The sequence below is a fragment of the Ranitomeya variabilis genome, chromosome 3 (assembly GCF_051348905.1).
Source record: "Ranitomeya variabilis isolate aRanVar5 chromosome 3, aRanVar5.hap1, whole genome shotgun sequence".
NCBI lineage: Eukaryota > Metazoa > Chordata > Amphibia > Anura > Dendrobatidae > Ranitomeya > Ranitomeya variabilis.
The window spans coordinates 213,159,421-213,180,617 of record NC_135234.1 but is presented as its reverse complement, the minus strand read 5'-3'; the positions used below and the strand labels follow the sequence as shown (position 1 = coordinate 213,180,617).

The 21,197-nt window shown below is 45.6% G+C and overlaps 1 protein-coding gene across 7 annotated transcripts in view; it reads left to right on the top strand.

Annotated features, from left to right (window-relative positions):
- Window positions 1-1,187: 1,187 nt before the first annotated feature.
- The window catches only part of NUCKS1 (nuclear casein kinase and cyclin dependent kinase substrate 1), a 101,342-nt gene continuing 81,332 nt past the window's right edge, over window positions 1,188-21,197 (top strand). For 4 of the 7 annotated variants that reach the window (XM_077295136.1, XM_077295133.1, XM_077295138.1 and 1 more), the window contains exons 1-2: window positions 1,214-1,699; window positions 7,817-7,860. In XM_077295136.1, coding sequence (XP_077151251.1) covers window positions 1,683-1,699; window positions 7,817-7,860 — 61 coding nt within the window. In that variant the 5' untranslated portion in view covers window positions 1,214-1,682. Of the gene's footprint in view, window positions 1,700-7,816; window positions 7,861-21,197 lie in introns of all 7 variants that reach the window. The other 3 variants (XM_077295134.1, XM_077295132.1, XM_077295139.1) reach the window with 2 other exon arrangements.

Sequence of the window (21,197 nt, the reverse complement as noted above, 5' to 3'; positions counted from 1 at the left end):
CCGTGCTGACGGTAAAAAAACGGACATGTCTACATTTGGGGCACACGGTCCATGGAAACGCACTGACGTGCACAACAGACCCATTCCCATAGAATGTAAGTCCGCAAGGACAGGGTTCTCTCCCCTCTGTACCAGTGTGTCACTGTAAACCTGTTTACTGTAAATGATATCTATAACCCTGTATGTAACCCCTTTCTCATGTACAGCACCATGGAATTAATGGTGCTATATAAATAAATAATAATAAAAATAATAATTCAAATCTACGTGTGAACGTGTCTCTGGTACGTGTGAAAACTGTCACCACATTTACCAGACACACTAACGTGTGAAAGAGGCCTTACAGGCCAAAAAAAGCTAGATGTCATATAGTGAAGCTACCTAAAGATGAGAAAGTTCTGGCGGCTCTGAATGTGAATGAAGGAACAAAAAATAAATCCCCCAGCTCTCAACTAGTGATAAGAAGGACGTACAGATGACTAACCCTGGCTAATCAAAAGCCAAGTCTTGTAAATGGTTTTCTCTGTTGCTGCATAAAACTGAATGCTGCATAGGTGACAATGCAGATGAAAAGTCATCTTTTCTGCATGAAAATTGGATTATTTTATATACGGTTGTGTGAAGTGGAATTAAACATACAGAATTACCACTTCAGGGTTGTGGGACTGTGTTATGGCTCCTAATGTCTGGTAGAAGGAAACCAATCCCTCCATCTCATAGAACATCCATTTGTGATGTCCTCCATTTGCTGTGTGCTGGCACTGAACACATTGGGGCAGTGATTCCTGACAGGAAGTTCAGAAACATGTCTCCCTCCACGAGTCCTGCTTTACCTCACATGTATTCACACTCGTTTATTGACGAATCTGCATAAATCAATTCGTTGTACCTGAAGAAACTAAATAAACGTCCCCCTTCATCCCCTCGGGGCGCAATGGTAAGTGTGTAACCGCGCCAACGGCATGGCAGTGTGTAACAGGCGACATGGCGCTGTCGCGAATCTGCTGTCTTTACAGTCTGAGGTAGAAACCATCTTCCATTTTCGTGTGAGGAGTGTCCTCTCAACCACACCCGCTATTCTAGGCCGCCGCACCACCTCCACAGACCTCCTTGTAGCAAATAATTTGCAAGAGTGATGTTTTGAATAATCCAATCAGAGGGCTGTGTGTCGTAACCGAGCCAATGGCATTACGAGGCGTGCACCCAGCGGGTTAGGCTGCTCTCTTGGCTCAGGGGCGCGAGGCGGCGGTTGGGGAGGGGGGGACTCGCAGACTGAGGCAGCGATAAATTTTGCATTTTAATTCGGATTAAGGATTGTGTAGGTGTATGTATAGGGGGAGGGCGTGACTGGCGAGCGATACTCGTGCGCACACTACGTCGCCTGGTGGTAGAGTAGCTGCTCAGCCCCGCCTCCACCGGTTTTCCCGCCTCTTTTCACTCCTTGCTTAGACGGCCATTAATGTAAGGTTTTCCCGGGGAAGAAGGGATAGCTGGGATTTTTCTCCCCCCTTCTTTAGTTGGAGAACACATAGGCTTAGGCCTCCTATCTCCCACCCCCTCCTTTTAGCAACCCCCACCCTCCATAAAGCGGCCTCCCGGGGGTCTCATACAAAGGAAGCCGCTCGCCCCCCTCATCTCCCACCTCTTTCGACTGTTGTCGCTGGTTAGTGTCCGCAGGAGCCATGTCCAGGCCGGTGAGGTGAGTAGAAGGCCCCGGAGAGCAGGCCGTGTGTGCACACGTGTGGGGGGATATTCGGCCGTGCCTGGAAGTCTCATTGTGTCGTATGTATGGGGGGATCGTGTGAAGCTGAGGAGGCAGCCATGGCGCCTGCACAGCCCGCGCTGTGTGATGCGTGCACAGGTGTGCTGCCCTCCATTGTAGGAGCGCACTATGGCTTCTGCCCGCTGGCCTTCGCTGTGATGCGAGCTGAGCCGCGCGGAGGGCGGGATGAGGCTGCTGTGGTCTCGAGGAGTCCAAGCAGGGCTGCTGAAGCCCGGAGCTGTAGATGTACGTCCCGGCTGCTGACGCCGGGTGCTGTAGATGTACGTCCTGACTGCTGTGCACTACACTGAGGGGCTTGTGTTATAGCGGGAGCGGGGTATATCTGCCATAACTTGTATGATATTTCTACATTGTAGTCTTTACAAGTCCTTATACATGGAGGCTTGTAGAGTGGGTTCCAGAGGGTTGGGCTAGCAGCTGTTTTTTTGGGGGGAAGGGCAAAAAGTATACACATTGCTGTGCCTGAACAAAGGCTGTGGGGAATACAAGACCCACTAGCCACGATCCGACCACCAAGCACATTCCCTGGTACACCTGATGAGCTCATCTCACTAATCTATAGTTTCATAGAAAAAGTTTTGCTGCTTGCCACGGTTTTTCACATTTGGGCAAAAAATATAATTCCTGAGAACTAAGGACAAAGTTCACACGTTGCTGATTCCACATTGAACAATCTACAACACAAGTAAACTGCGCTTTTGAAAATCTCGTTCACACGTTAGACAAAAAATCCACACGAAAATGAAAGCAAGATGCCAATTTCCAATCTGCAGCATGCTTGCTTGCCCTGTTTTTCATTGTGGATTTCACCATATTTAATGCTTTTGTAATGGAATAATGAAATCCACAAGTAACGTGGATTTGTTATGGAAATTTTGAGTGAATATGGCCTAAAGATCACATCTTCTGAGGGGCCTAAAGGTGGTTATTCCTGAACTTATATGTATCAGGTAAAGCGACAAATTACATGGATTTTAAATGTTACCATGTTGGGATAGTAAGATGAAGACATAATTGGGGATTCCTTTTTGAAGCCACGTCTAATAAGTCCTTTTAGTTATTTTAGGATGCCTGTTTTTATTTTTTGGTTTATTCAATGAAAGACGGCAGCTGCTTTATTATAGTGCCATTTATTCCATGGTGCTTTACATGTGAAAAGGAGTATACATAATAAAAAGTACGATAATCTTGAACAAAACAAGTCACTGACTGGTACAAGAGGAAACATTAGCCTGAGAATCTGATTAAAAAACAAAATTATAAAAAATAAAAAGCACCAATAATTGAAGAAAAAAGAGAAATTAGCGTGCAAAGCCTCCCACACAATTATTCAGTTGTAAAATAGATAAAAATAGGCAGTACTGCAAAATTAGCAAATAAAATAAGGATCTTTAATAGCCCATGTGGCAACTTTTTGGTTACAAAGAACCTTGGGGGTTCTGTATAACTGACATGTCACCATGCCACATGGGCTATTAATGGTTCTTTTTTTTTTTTTCTTTTTTTTTGGACTGTTGTGCATGTATATCCTTTACTCAAAGAAAAAAAAGAGCATGAACCGCACATCCCAAAATCATCTAAAGCCGCTAGGCAAAAATTTATATACTGAACATGAGGTTTTCAGTTTAACATTGTGATCAGACTGTATGAAGCCCACTGCCACTTCACGGCAAACCTCGTAGTGGGTCCTAACGGAGCGGAGCCGTGCGGCGACCACCACCGCAGCGGCCATGCACCAGCAGGGCGGATGGCCTGTTGCCCCACAGCACCCATGCTGCGAGACTGAGCCCCCATGACTCCAGACCGCGCCGCCCCACCAGCACAAAGCCACAGCAACAATGGCCGCCACACAGCACCAGCACCAAAATGAAAGGAGCATTTAAACTCACCTTCCTCCAGCTCTTCAGTGAGAGCCAAAATGGGCTAGACCCTTTACTTTGCAGTCTCCTGCTAATTAAAATCACCTGTGCCAAATAATGGTTCAAGAAAGACAAGAACATGCTTTGTGCAAAAAGAAAAAAAAAGCGCATGAACCGCACATCCCAAAATCATACGTTGATCTAAAGCCGCTAGGCAAAAATTTATATGCTGAACATGAGGTTTTCAGTTTAACATTCTGAACAATTTTTTTTTTTTTTTTTCTTTTTGCACATATCCTTTACTCAATTTGTACATCTATGTATGTGTAAGCTGCATGTTGCCTATACTAAAGGATTGGGCATGCACAGTTGAGATTTCACATAAAATTTTAGTTCTTGGTTATAGTGGTAAAACAGTGATATTTCAGCACAACAAGCAGGTTTAACTACTAAATCTGTAGGGGTGCAACCTCTGAGACTCTAACCCAACAGGTGATTTGTTGAATAGAACTGTGGATATGCATATGTGCTACCATTCTGTAATCTGCATTCTCAAATTTCTGCCTATATGTGTAACCCTTCCAAATTCTAGTTCATTGTTCCTGCCTTAGACGAGGGTCTGTGTGATCAAACACTGATCTAGTAGTGGTAACTTGTAGTAACTAGAATACCCCTTGAAAATGCCTCTGTCAGAAGGATCAACTGTCGTAAACCATCCATATGGGCATGAAGGTCATAGAGAGCTGGATAAAACAATACCTTGTCATGTGATCCAATGTTTCAGTCCAGAAAAATCCAAGTCTTCCGGAATTTCTCATTACATTTTTGCAGCTCTCTTCAGTCATGTCAGCTCTGCTGACCCAAAGGGCAAAAAAAGATATCTGCTGCTTGAGATTGAATCTGAAGCACTAAGAGGAGAAAGCTGCAAGTGTTTAATGGGACATGGCTACTGTGTTGGTTGTAATCGCACAGCTCTGTAGTGAGAAGACTGTCAGTCATTACATGTCTCCACCTGGTAACGCCCCCTTATTCAAAATAAGCTCTGGAGGCAGATTCTCGGGGAGATCTATGTCTGGCCCATAGATCTTTACATTCAGAAAATGTGGATTTCTGTGCAATAAGATATTGAATTGCAGATAACAAGGTATCATTTTATTCACCTTTCTATGACCTGCATGCTCATATAGATGGCTTAGAAGGGTTAATTCCACTGATGGAATTCCCTTAAGGACTAAATGAAAGAGTACCAGGAACAGAAATTCCACTGAAATGTACATTTAGCACAAGACAAACTGCATTTACATTTGTCACAAAATGTATACTCAAAACCCCGTTTAAGATGATGTCCTCTGTGGAATCATTGTTTTCTACGAGACTGTCAAGATAACTTGTTAGGGATGTCCATGCACTTAAAATATACTCTACAAATGCATGACCACCGCACCATATTTTTCCAGTCTGGCTTCTACATTAGATTTGACTGGCACATCAGAACTCTACAAACAAGCATATTAATTTTTAAATGGGTAAAAGTGCCTCCACAACAATACTACTTTCACATGTAAATTTTTTTGCTGGCACATTACCCTTAGTAATAGCCAAATTTCATGAAGGGTCTGAAATGTGAGATATGCATGTTTTTTTATGTTTTGTTCTTTTTTGTTTCACTTAAGATCTTTAGTGTTGGACTCCTCCAGTATAGGAATCTTCTAAATCGCTCTATTGGCAACTTTTGCGGACTTACCGCTACACGGATTCCATCATTTGACGTACCACGACGGATCCTGCCTCCATAGGCTTCCATTCTACCAACAACGTATGCCGCAGGATCCGTCGTGGCACGTTTTTCCGACGCAGACAAAAAAAGTTTCATTGTACGTTTTTTCCAGACGACGTGTTGACAAATTCCGACGGATCCAGTGGACGACAGATGAAACATGTGGCCATGTGTCGCGATCCGTCGCTAATACAAGTCTATGAGAAAACGCATCCTGCAGGCAAAATCGCAGGATCTGTTTTTCTCACAAAACAACGCATTATGATGGAAAATGAAAGACGGAAGTGTGAAAGAGGCCTAACTCAGACAATGTTCGCGACGTATTGCTCGGACTAGCCGTCCTAGGATCTCCTGACCCAAGCAAGATGGCATGTATTTCTATGCGGCTGTCACACTCTGGTTAGGAGATCACAAAGTGATATAGAAAAAGGAATATAAATGCAGAATTCTGCACTATAATACATTTTTTTTTTTGTGAAAGTGTAGGTACCAGTGGTTAGCGAACATTCTTGGATAAGGTATTATCCGATCATGCTCGTGTGCTAAAGAGTGCCTTGAGCGTGCTTGAAAAAAGTTCTAGTCCATATGTGGCTGCATGTCTTGCTGCTGTTAGACAGCCATAACACATGCAGGGATTGCCTAACAGCTGTGGGGACTTGAACAGAATTTTTCAAGCACTCCGAAGACACTCGGTTAGCACACAAGCATGCTCTGATAAAACCTTATCAGAGCATGTTCTCAAATAACTAGTAGGTACACGTTAAGGGTAGGTGCACACGTTCAGGATTTTTTGCGTTTTTTTCCGCTATAAAAACGCGAAAAAAAACGCTTACATATGCCTCCCATTATTTTCAGTGTATTCTGTATCTTGTGCAAATGTTGCTTTTTTTTCCGCAAAAAAATCGCATCGCAGAAAAAAAAGCAACATGTTCAATAATTTTCGGAATCGCGAGGATTCCGCACACATAGGAATGCATTGATCTGCTTTCTTCCCGCATGGGGCTATGCCCACCATGCGGGAAGTAAGCAGATCATGTGCGGTTGGTACCCAGGGTGGAGGAGAGGAGACTTTCCTCCACGGACTGGGCACCATATAATTGGTAAAAAAAAAAAAAAAAAAAGAGAATAAAAAAAGTGATATACTCACATTCTGATGGCCCCGGAGTCTTCCTGCCTCTCATCGGTGCATGCTCTCTTCCGTTCCTATAGATGCTCTGTGTGAAGGACCTGCGATGACGTCGCGGTCATGTGACCGTGACGTCATCGCAGGTCCTACACAGCAACGGCTGAGGAGATCGGGGGCCATCAGAGGGTGAGTATAACCTTTTTTATTTATTTATTTATTTTTTTATTATTATTATTTTTAACATATCTTTTTACTATTGATGCTGCATAGGCTGCATCTATAGTAAAAAGTTGGTCACACTTGTCACGCACTGTTTGACAAGTGTGACCAAACCTGTCAGTCAGTTTTCCAAGCGATGCTACAGATCGCTTGAAAACTTTAGCATTCTGCAAGCTAATTACGCTTGCAAAACGCTAAAAAAAAAAAAAAAAAAAGCGAAAAGAAGCATGCGGATTTCTTGCAGAAAATTTCCAGTTTTCTTCAGGAAATTTCTGCAAGAAATCCTGACGTGTGCACATACCCTGAATTGTAGAAGACCCATTGACTTGCTCAGTTGACTCCTGCATTTGAAAATCTACATGGGCTATAAATGTTTGCATGTTATGTTGCATATTGTAGTGTTAACATCTAAACATCCAATCTATCTTTATCTTGGAAAGCTATGGTCCCACTAAGGATTTAAAGCCAAACTGGATAGTTTGTGTTTATACAAGCCTCCACTAGGGATTCTGCTGGGACCACTACGGGTACCGTCACACAGTGCCATTTTCATCGCTACGACGGCACGATTCGTGACGTTGCAGCGTCGTATGATTATCGCTCCAGCGTCGTAGACTGCGGTCACACGTTGCAATACACGGCGCTGGAGCGATAATTTCATGACGTATTTGCGATGTAGAAGCCGTTGGTTACTGTGCGCACATCGTATACAACCTGTGTCACACAATGCAATCATGCCGCCACAGCGGGACACTAGACGACGAAAGAAAGTTTCAAACGATCTGCTACGACGTACGATTCTCAGCGGGGATCCGGATCGCAGTAGCGTGTCAGACACAACGATATCGTAACGATATCGCTAGAACGTCGGGAATCGTGCCGTCGTAGCGATGAAAATGGCACTGTGTGACGGTACCCTAAGAGCCAAAGTAAAATCTCCATCCACAATTTTTTTTTTCTTTTTTTTTTCTTTCTTACATAGACGCTCGCAAATTAATGTAGTAATGACACTTCCACTTCATGTTTTAATAGGAAATGCTTCTATTTTTCAGGAACAGAAAAGTGGTTGATTATTCACAGTTTCAGGATTCTGATGGTATGTAACTGGCCTCATTTTCAGTGTGATTTTTAGCATGTTACATAGCTAAATTATTTGTATTAATTAGTGCGTTTCTCCGTGTGTGTATATATATATGTGTGTGTGTATGTGTGTATATATATGTATATAATATATATGTATATATGTGTATATATATATGTGTGTGTGTGTGTATATATATATATATATCAGCTTTGTAGTATATCTTATCTGAGAAATCTACTTTTCCTCCTGGGCAGAAATCTCCGTTCCTAGGTAAAATCTGTCTTCAGAGAATACAGATTTTTTATATTACTGAGATGGCAGTTTGTTAATCTTATTATCGTCGTCCTCCTTTAACCTCTTTCTGACATCGGACTTAATGATTAGTGTTGAGCATTCCGATACCGCAAGTATCGGGTATCTGCCGATATTTGCTGTATCGGAATTCCGATAGAGTTCTGATATTTTTGTGATATCGGGAATCGGAAGTTCCCAGTGTATGGTTCCCAGGGTCTGGAGGAAAGGAGACTCTCCTTCAGGCCCTGGGATCCATATTCATGTAAAAAATAAAGAATAAAAATAAAAAATATGGGTATACTCACCCCTCCAGCGGACCCTGGACCTTAGCGATGTAACCGGCAGCCTCAGTTCCTAAGAATGAGCGCGTGAAGGACCTTCGATGACGTCGCGGCTTGTGATTGGTCGCGTGAGCGGTCACATGAGCAGTCACGCGACCAATCACAAGCCGCAACGTCATCGAAGGTCCTTCACGCGCTCATTCTTAGGAACTGAGGCTGCCGGTTGCAGCGGTTACAACCAGGGCGCGTCCGAGGGTGAGTATATCCCTATTTTTTATTTTTATTCTTTATTTTACACATGAAAGTTTCCTCTCCTTCAGACCCTGGGAACCATCCAGGATCACTTCCGATATTTGTGTCCCATTGACTTGTATTGGTATCGGCGATATCCGATATTTTTCGGATATCGGCCGATACTATCCGATACCGATACTTTCAAATATCGGAAGGTATCGCTCAACACTAGTAATGATCTGTCCATGTGACCTGGGCCAGTTTGACCATGGACTGATCATTACGGCTCTTTTTTATTACACATTCAATTGTGGAACGTAGTATTCAAAGATCTATTGATTCAAATTAGCTTTGTTCATGGGAAAGTCCATTTTATCATTTGATTGCATGTTTGATGGGGTTGATCAATGTAAGTATGAAAACGAGAACAAGGATCTCATAGGATTACATTGAGAGCTTTGACTGGTCAGTTAGTAGTTGCAGCTACAAGATGGAGGAACATAACCAGAGCCGGAAATAACAAAATACTGAGGCTGATAAGTATAGTACAAGAGGCAGGGAGCAGACATAAGGGATATACAGGTGCATATCACAAAATTAGATCATCAAAAAGTTAATTTATTTCAGTTCTTTAATACAAAAAGTGAAACTCGTATATTATATAGCGTCATTACAAATAGTTATGTATTTCAAGTGTTTATTCCTGTTAATGTTGATGATTATGGCTTACAGCCAATGAAAACCCAAACGTCATGATCTCAGTAAACTAAAATACTTTATAACACCAGCTTGAAAAAATGATTTGGCCAGCAAACTCGCCTGTCCTTAACCCCATGGAGAATCTATGGGGTATTGTCAAGAGGAAGATGAGACACCAGACCCCACAATGCAGACGAGCTGAAGGCTGCTATCAAAGCAACCTGGGCTTCCAGAACACCTCAGCAGTGCCACAGGTTGATCGCCTCCATGCCACGCCGCATTGATGCAGTAATTGATCCAAAATGAGCACAGACCAAGTACTGAGTGCATTTACTGAGCATACATTTCAATAGGCCAACATTTCAGATGTTAACATGTTTTTTTCAAGCTGGTGTTATAAAGTATTTTAATTTACTGAGGTAATGACTTTTGGGTTTTCATTGGCTTTAAGCCATAATCCTCAACATTAACAGAAATAAACACTTGAAATATCACTCTATTTGCAATGAGTTTCACTTTTTGTATTGAACTGAAATTAACTATTTGATATTCTAATTTTGTGAGATGCACTTATATAAATTTTGGAGGAGTTGTTAAAAAAAAAAAAATCAACCAAAAGGGTATAGAACGTGTAGCATCTGATTAACCTCATTAAATGGAACCTGTCACCAGGTTTTCTCCATATAAAGTATGTCCAGAACCCGTAGGCCCAGAAATATTTGGACAGTAACCAAATCTTTGATTTTTGGCTCTTTATGCCACTTAAAAATGAAACAGATGCAAATAAAGTGTAGTCTCAGGTTTATCTAAAGAGGTTGAACAAAAATATCTTGTGAAATGTTTAGGAATTGCAACTACTTCCATATACTGGAAATGAGTTTGCTGGCACATCTGCATTTCTGCTTTTCACCTTTCTACTGAAAAGCAGTGCCGTGCGAAGCATACGCACAAATGTGAGACATGATTTGTCTGCGCAGGCACAAAATTTATCACGGCGATGAGTATGATGCAGAAGGTGTCATCCACGTCCACCTGCGGCTATTAACCCGTTAAACGCCACTGTCAAACTCTGGGGGTATGTGCACATGCTGCGGATTGGCCGCTGCAGATTCGCAGCAGTTTTCCATGCGTTTACAGTACCATGTAAACCCATGGAAAACAAAATCCACAGTGCACATGCTGCGGAAACGTAGCGTTTATTCCGCAGCATGTCAATTCTTTGTGCAGATTCCGCAGCGGTTTGCACCTGCTCCATAATAGGAATCGGCAGGTGTAAAACCGCAGGCGGAATCCTCACACATGCGGTAATTCCACAGTGCTGATTTACCCAAATCAGTCTGGAAAAATCTGCGAAGTAATCCGCAGCGTGTGCACATAGCCTGACAGCGGCATTTAACATGCGCTTCCTGTAACCATGCCTGAAATCCACCCATCGGTAACCCCCGAAACGTGATCACTGGTCACCGATGGATTGGCATAACAAGCTGAGGTCTCCTGCAGACCTCTATGGTTGTCACTGCCAGATTGCTATGAGCACCGCCCAGTGGTTGGCGCTCATAGCAAGTGATTAATTCTGCTACATACAGGCGATCTGATCATTGCCTGTATGTAGCGGAGCCGATCGGGTTATGGCAGCTTCTAGTCTCCCATGGAGATTATTGAAGCATGCCGAAAGTGGGGAAAAAAAAAATACAAAATTAAAATTGTTTTTTAAAAAGCAAATATAAAGGTTCAAATCACCCCCCCCCTCCCACTTATCCCCAGAGTAAGACGATAAAAAAATCAAACGTGCACACATTTGGTATCGCGGCATTTAGAATCCCCTGATCAATAATAAGATTAACCTGATTGCTAAATGGTGTAGCGAGAAAAAAGTCAAAACACTAGATTTACGGTTTTTGGCCGCAACGACTTAAAATGCAATAACAGGTGATCAAAAGATCGTATCTGCACCAAAATGGTATCGTTAAAAAGTCAGCTCTGCGCCCAAAAAACTCACCCAAGCCCCAGATAATAAATTTTTTTATTTATATAGCGCCAACATATTCCGCAGCACTTTACTTTATAGAGGGGACTTGTACATACAATAGACATTACAGCATAACAATAAGCACAGATCAAAACAGATACCAATAGGAATGAGGGCCCTGCTCCAAAGCTTACACTCTGAGGAAAAAGGGGAGACACGAGAGGCGGATGGTAAGGCTACGTGCACACGTTGCAGATTTCCTGCAAATCTGCAGCTTTTTTTTCCGCGCAGAAACACTGCAGTTCCGCAAGTGATTTGCAGTACAATGTAAATCAATCGCAAAAAAAAAAACAAAAAACAAATGTTGTGCTAATGGTGCGGAAAAATCTGCACAGAAAACGCAGCAGATTAAAAAAAGGAGCATGCCACTTTTTGCAGATCTGCAGCGTTTCTGCACCTATTCCATAATAGAAATCTGCAAGGGTAAAAAAGGTAGGAAATCCGCACAAAATTCTGCAATGTGTGCACATACCAAAAAAAGGTGCAGATTCTGACCTGCGTTTTCTGCTAAGAAATTCAGAATCTGCCCAGAAAATTCCACAGTCAAATCCGCAACGTGTGCACATAGCCTATCAATTTCCAGATCGCAAAAAATGGAGACACTACGGATATCAGAACGTGGAGCAATTTTTTTTTTTTTTTAACAAAGTATAGAATTTTTTTCACCGCTTGGATAAAAAAGAACCTAAACATGTTTGGTGTCTATGATCTCGTAGTGACCTGGAGAATCATAATGGCAGTTTTAGCATTTAGTGAACATGGTAAAAAAAAGCAAAACAAAAACCTGTGGTTTTTTTTGTTTTTTTTTGCAATTTCACTATACTTGGAGTTGTTTTCTAGTACATATGTTAAAACCAATGGTGGTGTTCAAAAGTACAACTCGTCCCGCAACAAACAAGCTGTCACATGGCCATATTTACCAAAAAATAAAAACGTTATAGCTCTGGGAAGAAGGGGAGCAAAAATCGAAAATACCGTACATCCCCGTCAGGAAAGGGTTAAAGCAGCTATTAATTACTCACATTAACCCCTTCCCGACCTGTGACACAGCGTATGCGTCATGAGTCCGTGCCAATCCGACCTGTGACGCATATGCTGTGTCACAGAATGATCGGGTTCCTGCAGGCCGGGTGAAAGGGTTAACTCCCAATTTCCAGGTCACCACCTGACAGCACCATGGAGGACGTCCTTCTTATCCATAGTGAGACAGGAAACCACGAGAGTTTAAAAGGACCCTCCCCTTTCCACCCTTCAGTGTTTTTCCTGTCCCACTGTGGATGGGAACGACGAGAGATTCGCTTGTCCCGTGCAGAGAGTGTGGATCGGGGGGGCTCGGCCTCTTCCTTCCCACTGTGTGTCCTCTGTATTGCTGACACCCAAATAATCGGGTCCCTCAGCAGCACCAGTGCAGCGCTGCTCCTGGTAGAAAGGGTCGCTTCCCCCTGGGGGGGCTCTCGACCTCGGATGATGGCCCAGAATGTACCTGTATATCGCTCCTGCAAGGGCGCACCCTTCGCAAGCGATTTCGGAGCCAGGGAGTACGCAGGCATCTCGGGACGCTGGAGCATGGCGGCAAGTAACTTCCGGTTCGCCGCTGCCGTGCGTCACTTCCGGGTCACGGCCGGGAGCAGTGGGCGGTCATCCTCTTCGCTCCTGCGTTAGGAGTTCCGGGACAAAAAAAGCAACAGATAAAAAGGTATGTGTGAGGTAGTGCGCAGTAGACAGCGGCAGAGTTATTTTGGAGGATTCGAACCCTGTAGCTGCAGTCAGCACGGAGGGCCCGGTTACCCAGGCACATGTGAGTTCCCACTTTGTGGTGCGCTCCCTACAGCCCCTATTAAAGGTACCATCAGCGGTCTTTTTATTTGTTCTAGGGGCGTCCCTCATCCGGAGATGGGAAGACTGGCTGGACTAAGAGGTGCCCTATATGTGCCACAAAACTTACCGTCTCATGGCAGAAGCCTCTCTGCGAGTCCTGCACTGCTCGTATTGTAGGGGAGGAGCAGGCCTCCCTACTAACAAGCATGAGAGCCATGGTTAGAGAAGTGCAGGCTTCGATATCTAACTTATCTGCTCCCCAGTCGATCCAGTCTGATTTCCAGGATCCTCCCAGGTCCAGGAAAAGGCAGAGGGAGTCGGATCTGTCATCTGAAGACAGTTCCTTCGAGTCTGATATGGAGGAAGAGGAAGTGTGCAGGGACCCTCCTCATAAGGGGAAAAAGTACTTGTTCTCTTCTAATGATATCGATGAGCTTCTGGGTGCGGTGAGACAGACTATGCAGGTTGAAGAGCCTTCAACCACTCAGTCTATCCAGGATGAGATGTTCGGAGGGCTGCGTTCACAAACATCAAAGGTCTTCCCGGTTAATGCCCATATTCGCTCAATGATTTTAGAAGAGTGGGAAGAGGCAGAGAAGAGGATATCCATTCCGAGAGACTTTAGGCTACGTCTTCCTTTTGACCATGAAGAGGTCAAAGATTGGGAAGATATACCGAAAATCGACATCCCACTAGCGAAGGTGTCTAAGAGAACTGCCATACCATTTGAAGACTCCTCGAACTTGAAGGAGCCTATGGACAGGAAGGCAGATGGTCTCCTAAAGAGAGCTTGGGAGAGCTCGGCCGCAGTGATCCGCACAAATATAGCGGCAACATCTGTGGTGAGAGCACTGCATCTATGGGTTGACTATTTAATGGATCAGTTGTCAGCCAAAGCCTCTAGGGCAGTGGTTCTCAACCTTTCTAATGCCGTGACCCCGCAATACAGTTCCTCATGTTGCGGTGACCCCCAACCCAAAAAATAATTTTGGTGGCTACTTTAAAACTGTAATTTTATTAGTTATGATTCACATTGGTATATCCAGCACAGGGGTATGTCCAGCAGAGCCCGCACAGGGGTATATACAGCACAGCCCTCACAGTGGTATATACAGCCCTCACAGTGGTATATAGAGCACAGCCCTCACAGTGGTATATAGAGCACAGCCCTCACAGTGGTATATCCAGCACAGCCCGCACAGGGGTATGTCCAGCAGAGCCCGCACAGGGGTATATACAGCACAGCCCTCACAGTGGTATATTCAGCACAGCCAGCACAGAGGTATATAGAGCACAGCCCGCACAGTGGTATATCCAGCACAGCCCGCGCAGTGGTATATCCAGCACAGCCCGCACAGTGGTATATCCAGCACAGCCCGCACAGTGGTATATCCAGCACAGCCCGCACAGTGGTATATCCAGCACAGCCCGCGCAGTGGTATATCCAGCACAGCCCGCACAGTGGTATATAGAGCACAGCCAGCACAGAGGTATATACAGCACAGCCCGCACAGTGGTATATACAGCACAGCCCGCACAGTGGTATATAGAGCACAGCCCGCACAGGGGTATATCCAGCACAGCCCTCACAGTGGTATATACAGCACAGCCAGCACAGGGGTATATAGAGCACAGCCCACATCACATCTCTCTCCCCCCCCCCCCCCCCCCCCGATAATGGCCCCACAGTCCGTTTAAAAAGAAAAAAAAAAACTCCTCACCTTTCCTTTTGCCCGCGCTGCTCTTGGCTCCTGTCTCGGTGGCTGCAGTCTGCCCAGGACACAGCAGGTGCGCGATGATATGACGTCATCGCGCACCCGCAGTGTCAGAGGCAGAGCGGGGAATGATGGGAGAGGGGGCGTCAGGTGACGCTCTCTCTTTCATCATTGCATTGAACTATACCGGTGTCATAGACGCCGGTATAGTTAAATGCGGCGGCGGCGGCACTGGGGGGGGTCCGGGGGAGGAACAGTGCAGCGGCCCACTACTGGCATCGGCTCTTCTGGCATTTGCCAGAAGTGCCCAATGGCCAGCCCGGCCCTGCTCAGACCTGCCGGCCCGGGGCCCCTGACCTGCGGGGCCCGGTCGCAATGGCGACCGCGGTAGTTACGCCCCTGAACACAGTGATGGCGGCGGATCACTGCTGGGTACCGAACGGCTCCTTTATGGCGTGCTCTTCCGCAGCCCTTCAAGCCGATTACCGATGCCGGCAGCCGCGTTCTTCCTGCATCCCTGGATTCCGTTGCCAGATACGTGCCACAGATTCCGGATCTGTCCTGGCTGCACCAAACAAGAAGGGGGGACGTCGGAAGTTGGTATCTCCCTAGATCCGATGCGCGATCGATTCATTTTCCTGCGGGGATCCCAAAGCTATGCCGGGAGTAAAGCTAGCAGTCCAGGCATACGGGGGAAGGTGGATGGGGAGGTGAGAGAGGTGGCAACCCCTGTGTTTTGGTCGTTCGACCCCCCTCGGGGTCGCGACCCCCAGGTTGAGAACCGCTGCTCTAGGGAGTCTATTGTAAATGCTATCCCTTTACTAAAACTAGGAACGGGGTTTCTTGCAGATGCTACTGCAGAATCTGTCAGGTTCACAGCTAGAGGCCAATCATTATCAAATGCAGCCCGAAGGGCTATATGGTTAAAGAGCTGGTCAGGAGATGTCCATTCAAAGAACAAATTATGTTCCATCCCCTTTTCAGGAGGCAGTCTTTGGGCCCATATTAGATGATATTCTGGAAAAGGCTTCTGATGAAAAGAAGGGGTTTCCAGAAGGAAAAAAAGAAATTCCAGCCCTTTCGTAGGCCCTATTACAGTCAGAGATCGGACTATAGGGGTAAGGGTAAACAAGGGAGATGGAGCTACCAGAAAGGGGGAGAAAATAGGAACCGAAATAGAGATCCAGGTCCCTCAAACCCTAGGTCAGAGTTCCGGAGGAAATGACGCCACCAGGATAGGGGGACGGTTGCTGAACTACCTGGGGGAGTGGGAGAAAATTACCACAAGTCCGTGGGTCCTTCAGGTTATATCTCAGGGGTACAGGATAGAATTCGACTCCCTTCCCCCAGAAAGATATTTCGTTTCCAACGCCCGTCTCTCTTTAGCCTCTCCAATGTGGTCGGACATACAGGATCTCCTCCGGATGGAGGCGATATCTCCTGTCCCTCCTCACCAAATAGGAACAGGTTACTACTCGGGTCTCTTCTATAAAGAAACCTTCAGGAGAATCCCGAACCATTATAAATCTCAAGCCTCTAAACAGATGGCTACAGTACAAAAGGTTCAAGATGGAGTCCATCCGCTCCACAATTCCCCTATTAGGAAAGGACATGGTAATGTGCACTTTGGACTTAAAAAGTGCATATTATCACGTGCCAATATTTCCACATCATCAAAGATACCTGAGATTTGCAATAGAAAAGGAAGGGTCAATCATCCATTATCAGTTTCGTTGCCTTCCATTCGGATTGGTGTCGGCTCCAAGAGTTTTCACAAAACTCATCATAGAGATCGTGTCTTATCTCAGGAAACGAGATATCACTATAATACCCTATCTGGACGATTTCCTGTTAGTGGCAGACTCTGTGGGGCAACTCAAGGTCGATTCTCAGTTGGTGATCTCCACACTGCAGAAATTAGGATGGGTGTTGAACTGGGAAAAATCACACCTAACTCCAAGATCAAGAAGACAGTTTTTAGGTGTAATACTGGATTCGAAAATCAGAAAATCGTTTCTTCCGGACGGAAGGCGGTCCGACCTGATAAAGAAGGTTCGTCAGTTTGCAAGAAGTCGGGTGACAATAAGAGATGCAATGAAGATCCTAGGCATCATGACAGCCTGTATCCCATGTGTCAGCTGGCGTCAATTCCATTCCTGTCAGTTACAAAGAGCGGTTCTAACATCATGGGACAGAAGACAGTCTTCGTTGGACAAGGAGTTTTTCCTATCTCATCGGGTCAGACAATCCCTACGATGGTGGACTGTGTCAGAAAACCTCCAGGTGGGTGTCCCTTGGATCCAGACTCCAGCAGTCACGGTAACGACGGACGCAAGTCAGCAAGGTTGGGGTGGCCAGGTACTCGGAAGATACTACCAGGGACAATGGAATTTGGAAGACAGCAGCAATTCCTCAAACCACAGAGGGCTGCATGCGGTTTGGAAGGTTTTGTGTTCAGCCCGGAACTTGTTAAAGAACAAACACCTAAAGATCCTATCGGACAACATAACGACGGTGGCTTTCCTTCGTTATCAGGGAGGTCCAAGGCATCCGAAGCTTACAACATCTGGGACATCAGATTTTCGCATGGGCAGAAAGATCGGTACTTTCGATTTCGGCAGTTCACTTAGAAGGCTCAAGAAATCAGATTGCGGACTTTCTGAGCAGAGAAAAATTATCACCCACAGAGTGGGAACTGAACAGCAAGATTTTCGATACCCTGTGTCGACGCTGTGGAACTCCGATGGTGGACCTATTTGCAACCAGAAGGAATGCAAAAGTAACAGCATTTTACTCTCTGAACCCTCAGGAGAACCCGGCAGGGGTAGATGCCCTCTCTGTCATGGAGCAGGGGTCTGCTATATGCCTTTCCCCCTCTGGCTTTAGTGCCGAGGGTCCTCAGAAAAATATGCGAGGACAGAGCTCGAGTGATTTTGGTGGTTCCCTTCTGGCCCGGAAGAAGCTGGTTCCCTCTCCTAAGGAAGCTGGCAGTGGACAATCCTTACCATCTTCCAGAATTGAGGGACTTACTTTCTCAGGGTCCGGCCCTTCATCAGAACCCAGAGAATCTGCAGTTAGCCGCGTGGATCCTGAGCGGCAGATCCTAAGAGCAAGAGGCTTATCTGAAGGGGTAATTTCTATCCTACAAGCAAGTAGGAAACCAGTGACTTCAACGATATATCTTAAAATCTGGAAAAAATTCTGCAGCTTTTGTGGAGACACAACAATCGATGTTGATTGCCCTAACATACCTAAGATTCTTGATTTCTTACAGCAGGGATTCAAGAGAGGGCTTAAACCAAGTACTTTAAGGGTCCAGATATCAGCCCTCAGCGTGTTTTATGATACTTCCCTTGCTGCCCATCCTTGGATCGCTCGGTTCTCTAAAGCAATTGAGGTTGAGATCCCTAATCAGGAAGATTGTCCCACCTTGGGACCTTAACCTAGTCCTTAATGAATTGTGTAAGGAGCCCTTTGATATAAAGGAAGATATAAACATTGCTAATCTTTCCCTTTAAAACAGTTTTTTTGGTAGCCATTACATCGGCCAAAAGATTGGGGGAACTTCAGGCCCTGTCCATCCAGAACCCTTATCTACAAATATTCGATGATAGGCTGGTTTTAAGGCTTGACCCAGGGTTTCTTCCCAAAGTTGCTTCAGTTTCAAATATAAACAAAAGTTGTACTTCCATCTTTTTGCCAGTTTCCTAAAAACCAGAAAGAGTCTTTCTTCCATAACCTAGACGTCAGGGAAACGGTACTTAAATACTTGGACATGACTAGGGCCTGGAGGCAAGATAGTAATCTCTTCATCCTTTACGGGGGTCCTAATAAAGGGAAGAAAGCATCAAAGTCCACCATAGCCAGATGGATTTGATCCGCTATTAGCGTAGCCTATCAAGCACAGGGAAAGAATCCCCCAGAGGGCCTTAAAGCTCACTCGTCTAGGGCTATGTCCGCATCTTGGGCAGAGAAAGGGGGGGCCTCGGTGGATCAGATTTGCAGAACGGCATCTTGGTCTAATATTAGCACCTTTTCAAAACACTACAAATTAGAAGTAGTCTCTTCTCAATTAGCTTTTGGCAGGAAGGTGCTTCAAGCGGTAGTCCCACCCTAAGACCAGGAAGTTTCCTTTGGTACTTCTCCATGGTGCTGTCAGGTGGTGACCTGGAAAACGGTAATTAGTCTTACCGATAATTGTATTTCCAGGAATCCATCCTGACAGCACGGATAGTTCCCTCCCTAATGTAAATATGTGATATACTTATGTGAAGTAACATTTGTATTAAACTTGTTATGTTCAAAATTTTCTGTTTGCATCCATCCAGATGTGTTACTTTGGAAGATCACTGAAGGGTGGAAAGGGGAGGGTCCTTTAAAACTCTCGTGGTTTCCTGTCCCACTATGGATAAGGACGTCCTCCATGGTGCTGTCAGGATGGATTCCTGGAAATACAATTATCGGTAAGACTAATTACCGTTTTCACCCGACCTGCAGGGACAGGGGGAGTGGTACTACAGCGCGCCCCCCGTGGCTACGATCGCTCTGATTGGCTGTTGAAAGTGAAACAGCCAAATCTGTAATATTTCACCTATGAAAATTGGTGAAATATTACAATCCAGCCATGGCCGATGCTGCAATAGACCCCGACCTGGCCCCCCCAACGACTGACGGCGGTGATCTGCAGCCGCCGTCATTGTTCCCTACCCCTCCGTCCTGTCCGAAGCGCGCGCGTGCGCCGGCAGATTAGTTCCCTGTACATTTTGATCGCTGTGATAGGTTCTATCACAGTGATCAAAATAAAAAAAAAAAAGTAAATAAACCCCCCCTTTATCACCCCCATAGGTAGGGACAATAATTAATAAAATACAGAAAATGTTTATTTTTGTTTTTCCATTAGGGGCTGGGGTTGCACTTAGGGGCTGGGGTTGCACTTAGGGGCTGGGGTTGCACTTAGGGGCTGGGGTTGCACTTAGGGGCTGGGGTTGCACTTAGGGGCTGGGGTTGCACTTAGGGGCTGGGGTTGCACTTAGGGGCTGGGGTTGCACTTAGGGGCTGGGGTTGCACTTAGGGGCTGGGGTTGCACTTAGGGGCTGGGGTTGCACTTAGGGGCTGGGGTTGCACTTAGGGGCTGGGGTTGCACTTAGGGGCTGGGGTTGCACTTAGGGGCTGGGGTTGCACTTAGGGGCTGGGGTTGCACTTAGGGCTATGTGTACACGGTGCGGATTTGGCTGCGGATCCGCAGCGGATTGGTCGCTGCGGATTCGTAGCAGTTTTCCATCACGTTTACAGTACCACGTAAACCTATGGAAAACCAATTCTGCAGCGTTTTACACCTGCTCCATAATAGGAATCCGCAGGTGAAATCCACACAAACACTGGAAATCCGCGGCAAAACCGCAGGTAAAGCGCAGTGCGTTTTCCCTGCAGATTTTTCAAAAACGGTGCGGAAAAATCACACAAATACGCAACGTGGGCACATAGCCTTAGGGTTAGGGTTGGAATTAGGGTTAAGACTAGGGTTAGGGGTGTGTTGTGGTTAGGGTTGGGATTGGGGTTAGTGATGGAGTTAGAATTGAGGGGTTTCCACTGTTTAGGCACATCAGGAGGTCTCCAAACGCGACATGGCGCCACCATTGATTCCAGCCAATCTTGCGTTGAAAGTCAAATGGTGCTCCCTCCCTTCCAAGCCCCAACGTGCGCCCAAACAGTGGTTTACCCCCACATATGGGGTACCAGCGTACTCAGGAGAAACTGGACAACAACTTTTGGGGTCCAATTTCTCCTGTAACCCTTGGGAAAATAAAAAATTGCAGGCTAAAAAATTATTTTTGAAGAAAGAAATTATTTTTTATTTTCACGGCTCTGCGTTATAAACTTATGTGAAGCACTTGGGGGTTCAAAGTGCTCACCACACATCTAGATAAGTTCCTTTGGGGGTCTAGTTTCCAAAATGGGGTCGCTTGTGGGGGAGCTACAATGTTTAGGCACACATGGGCTCTCCAAACGCGACATGGTGTCCGCTAATGATTGGAGCTAATTTTCTCTGTCCCCCATGACGGCACCACGGAAAGAGGGGATCCGCCCACCAAGGACAGGAAACCTACAGATAAAAAGGTGGTACCTCTCTCCCGCATCAGTTTGGTTTCCTGTCCTTGATGGGAACCTGCAGCAGATCTTACCTTAGATCTTCGTTGGATTCCGGGGCCAGTCAGACCGGTTCAGGCAGCGGGGGTTCCCTGGCTAGGCTGGGCCACCCGAAGCGCCACCGTTGGGATC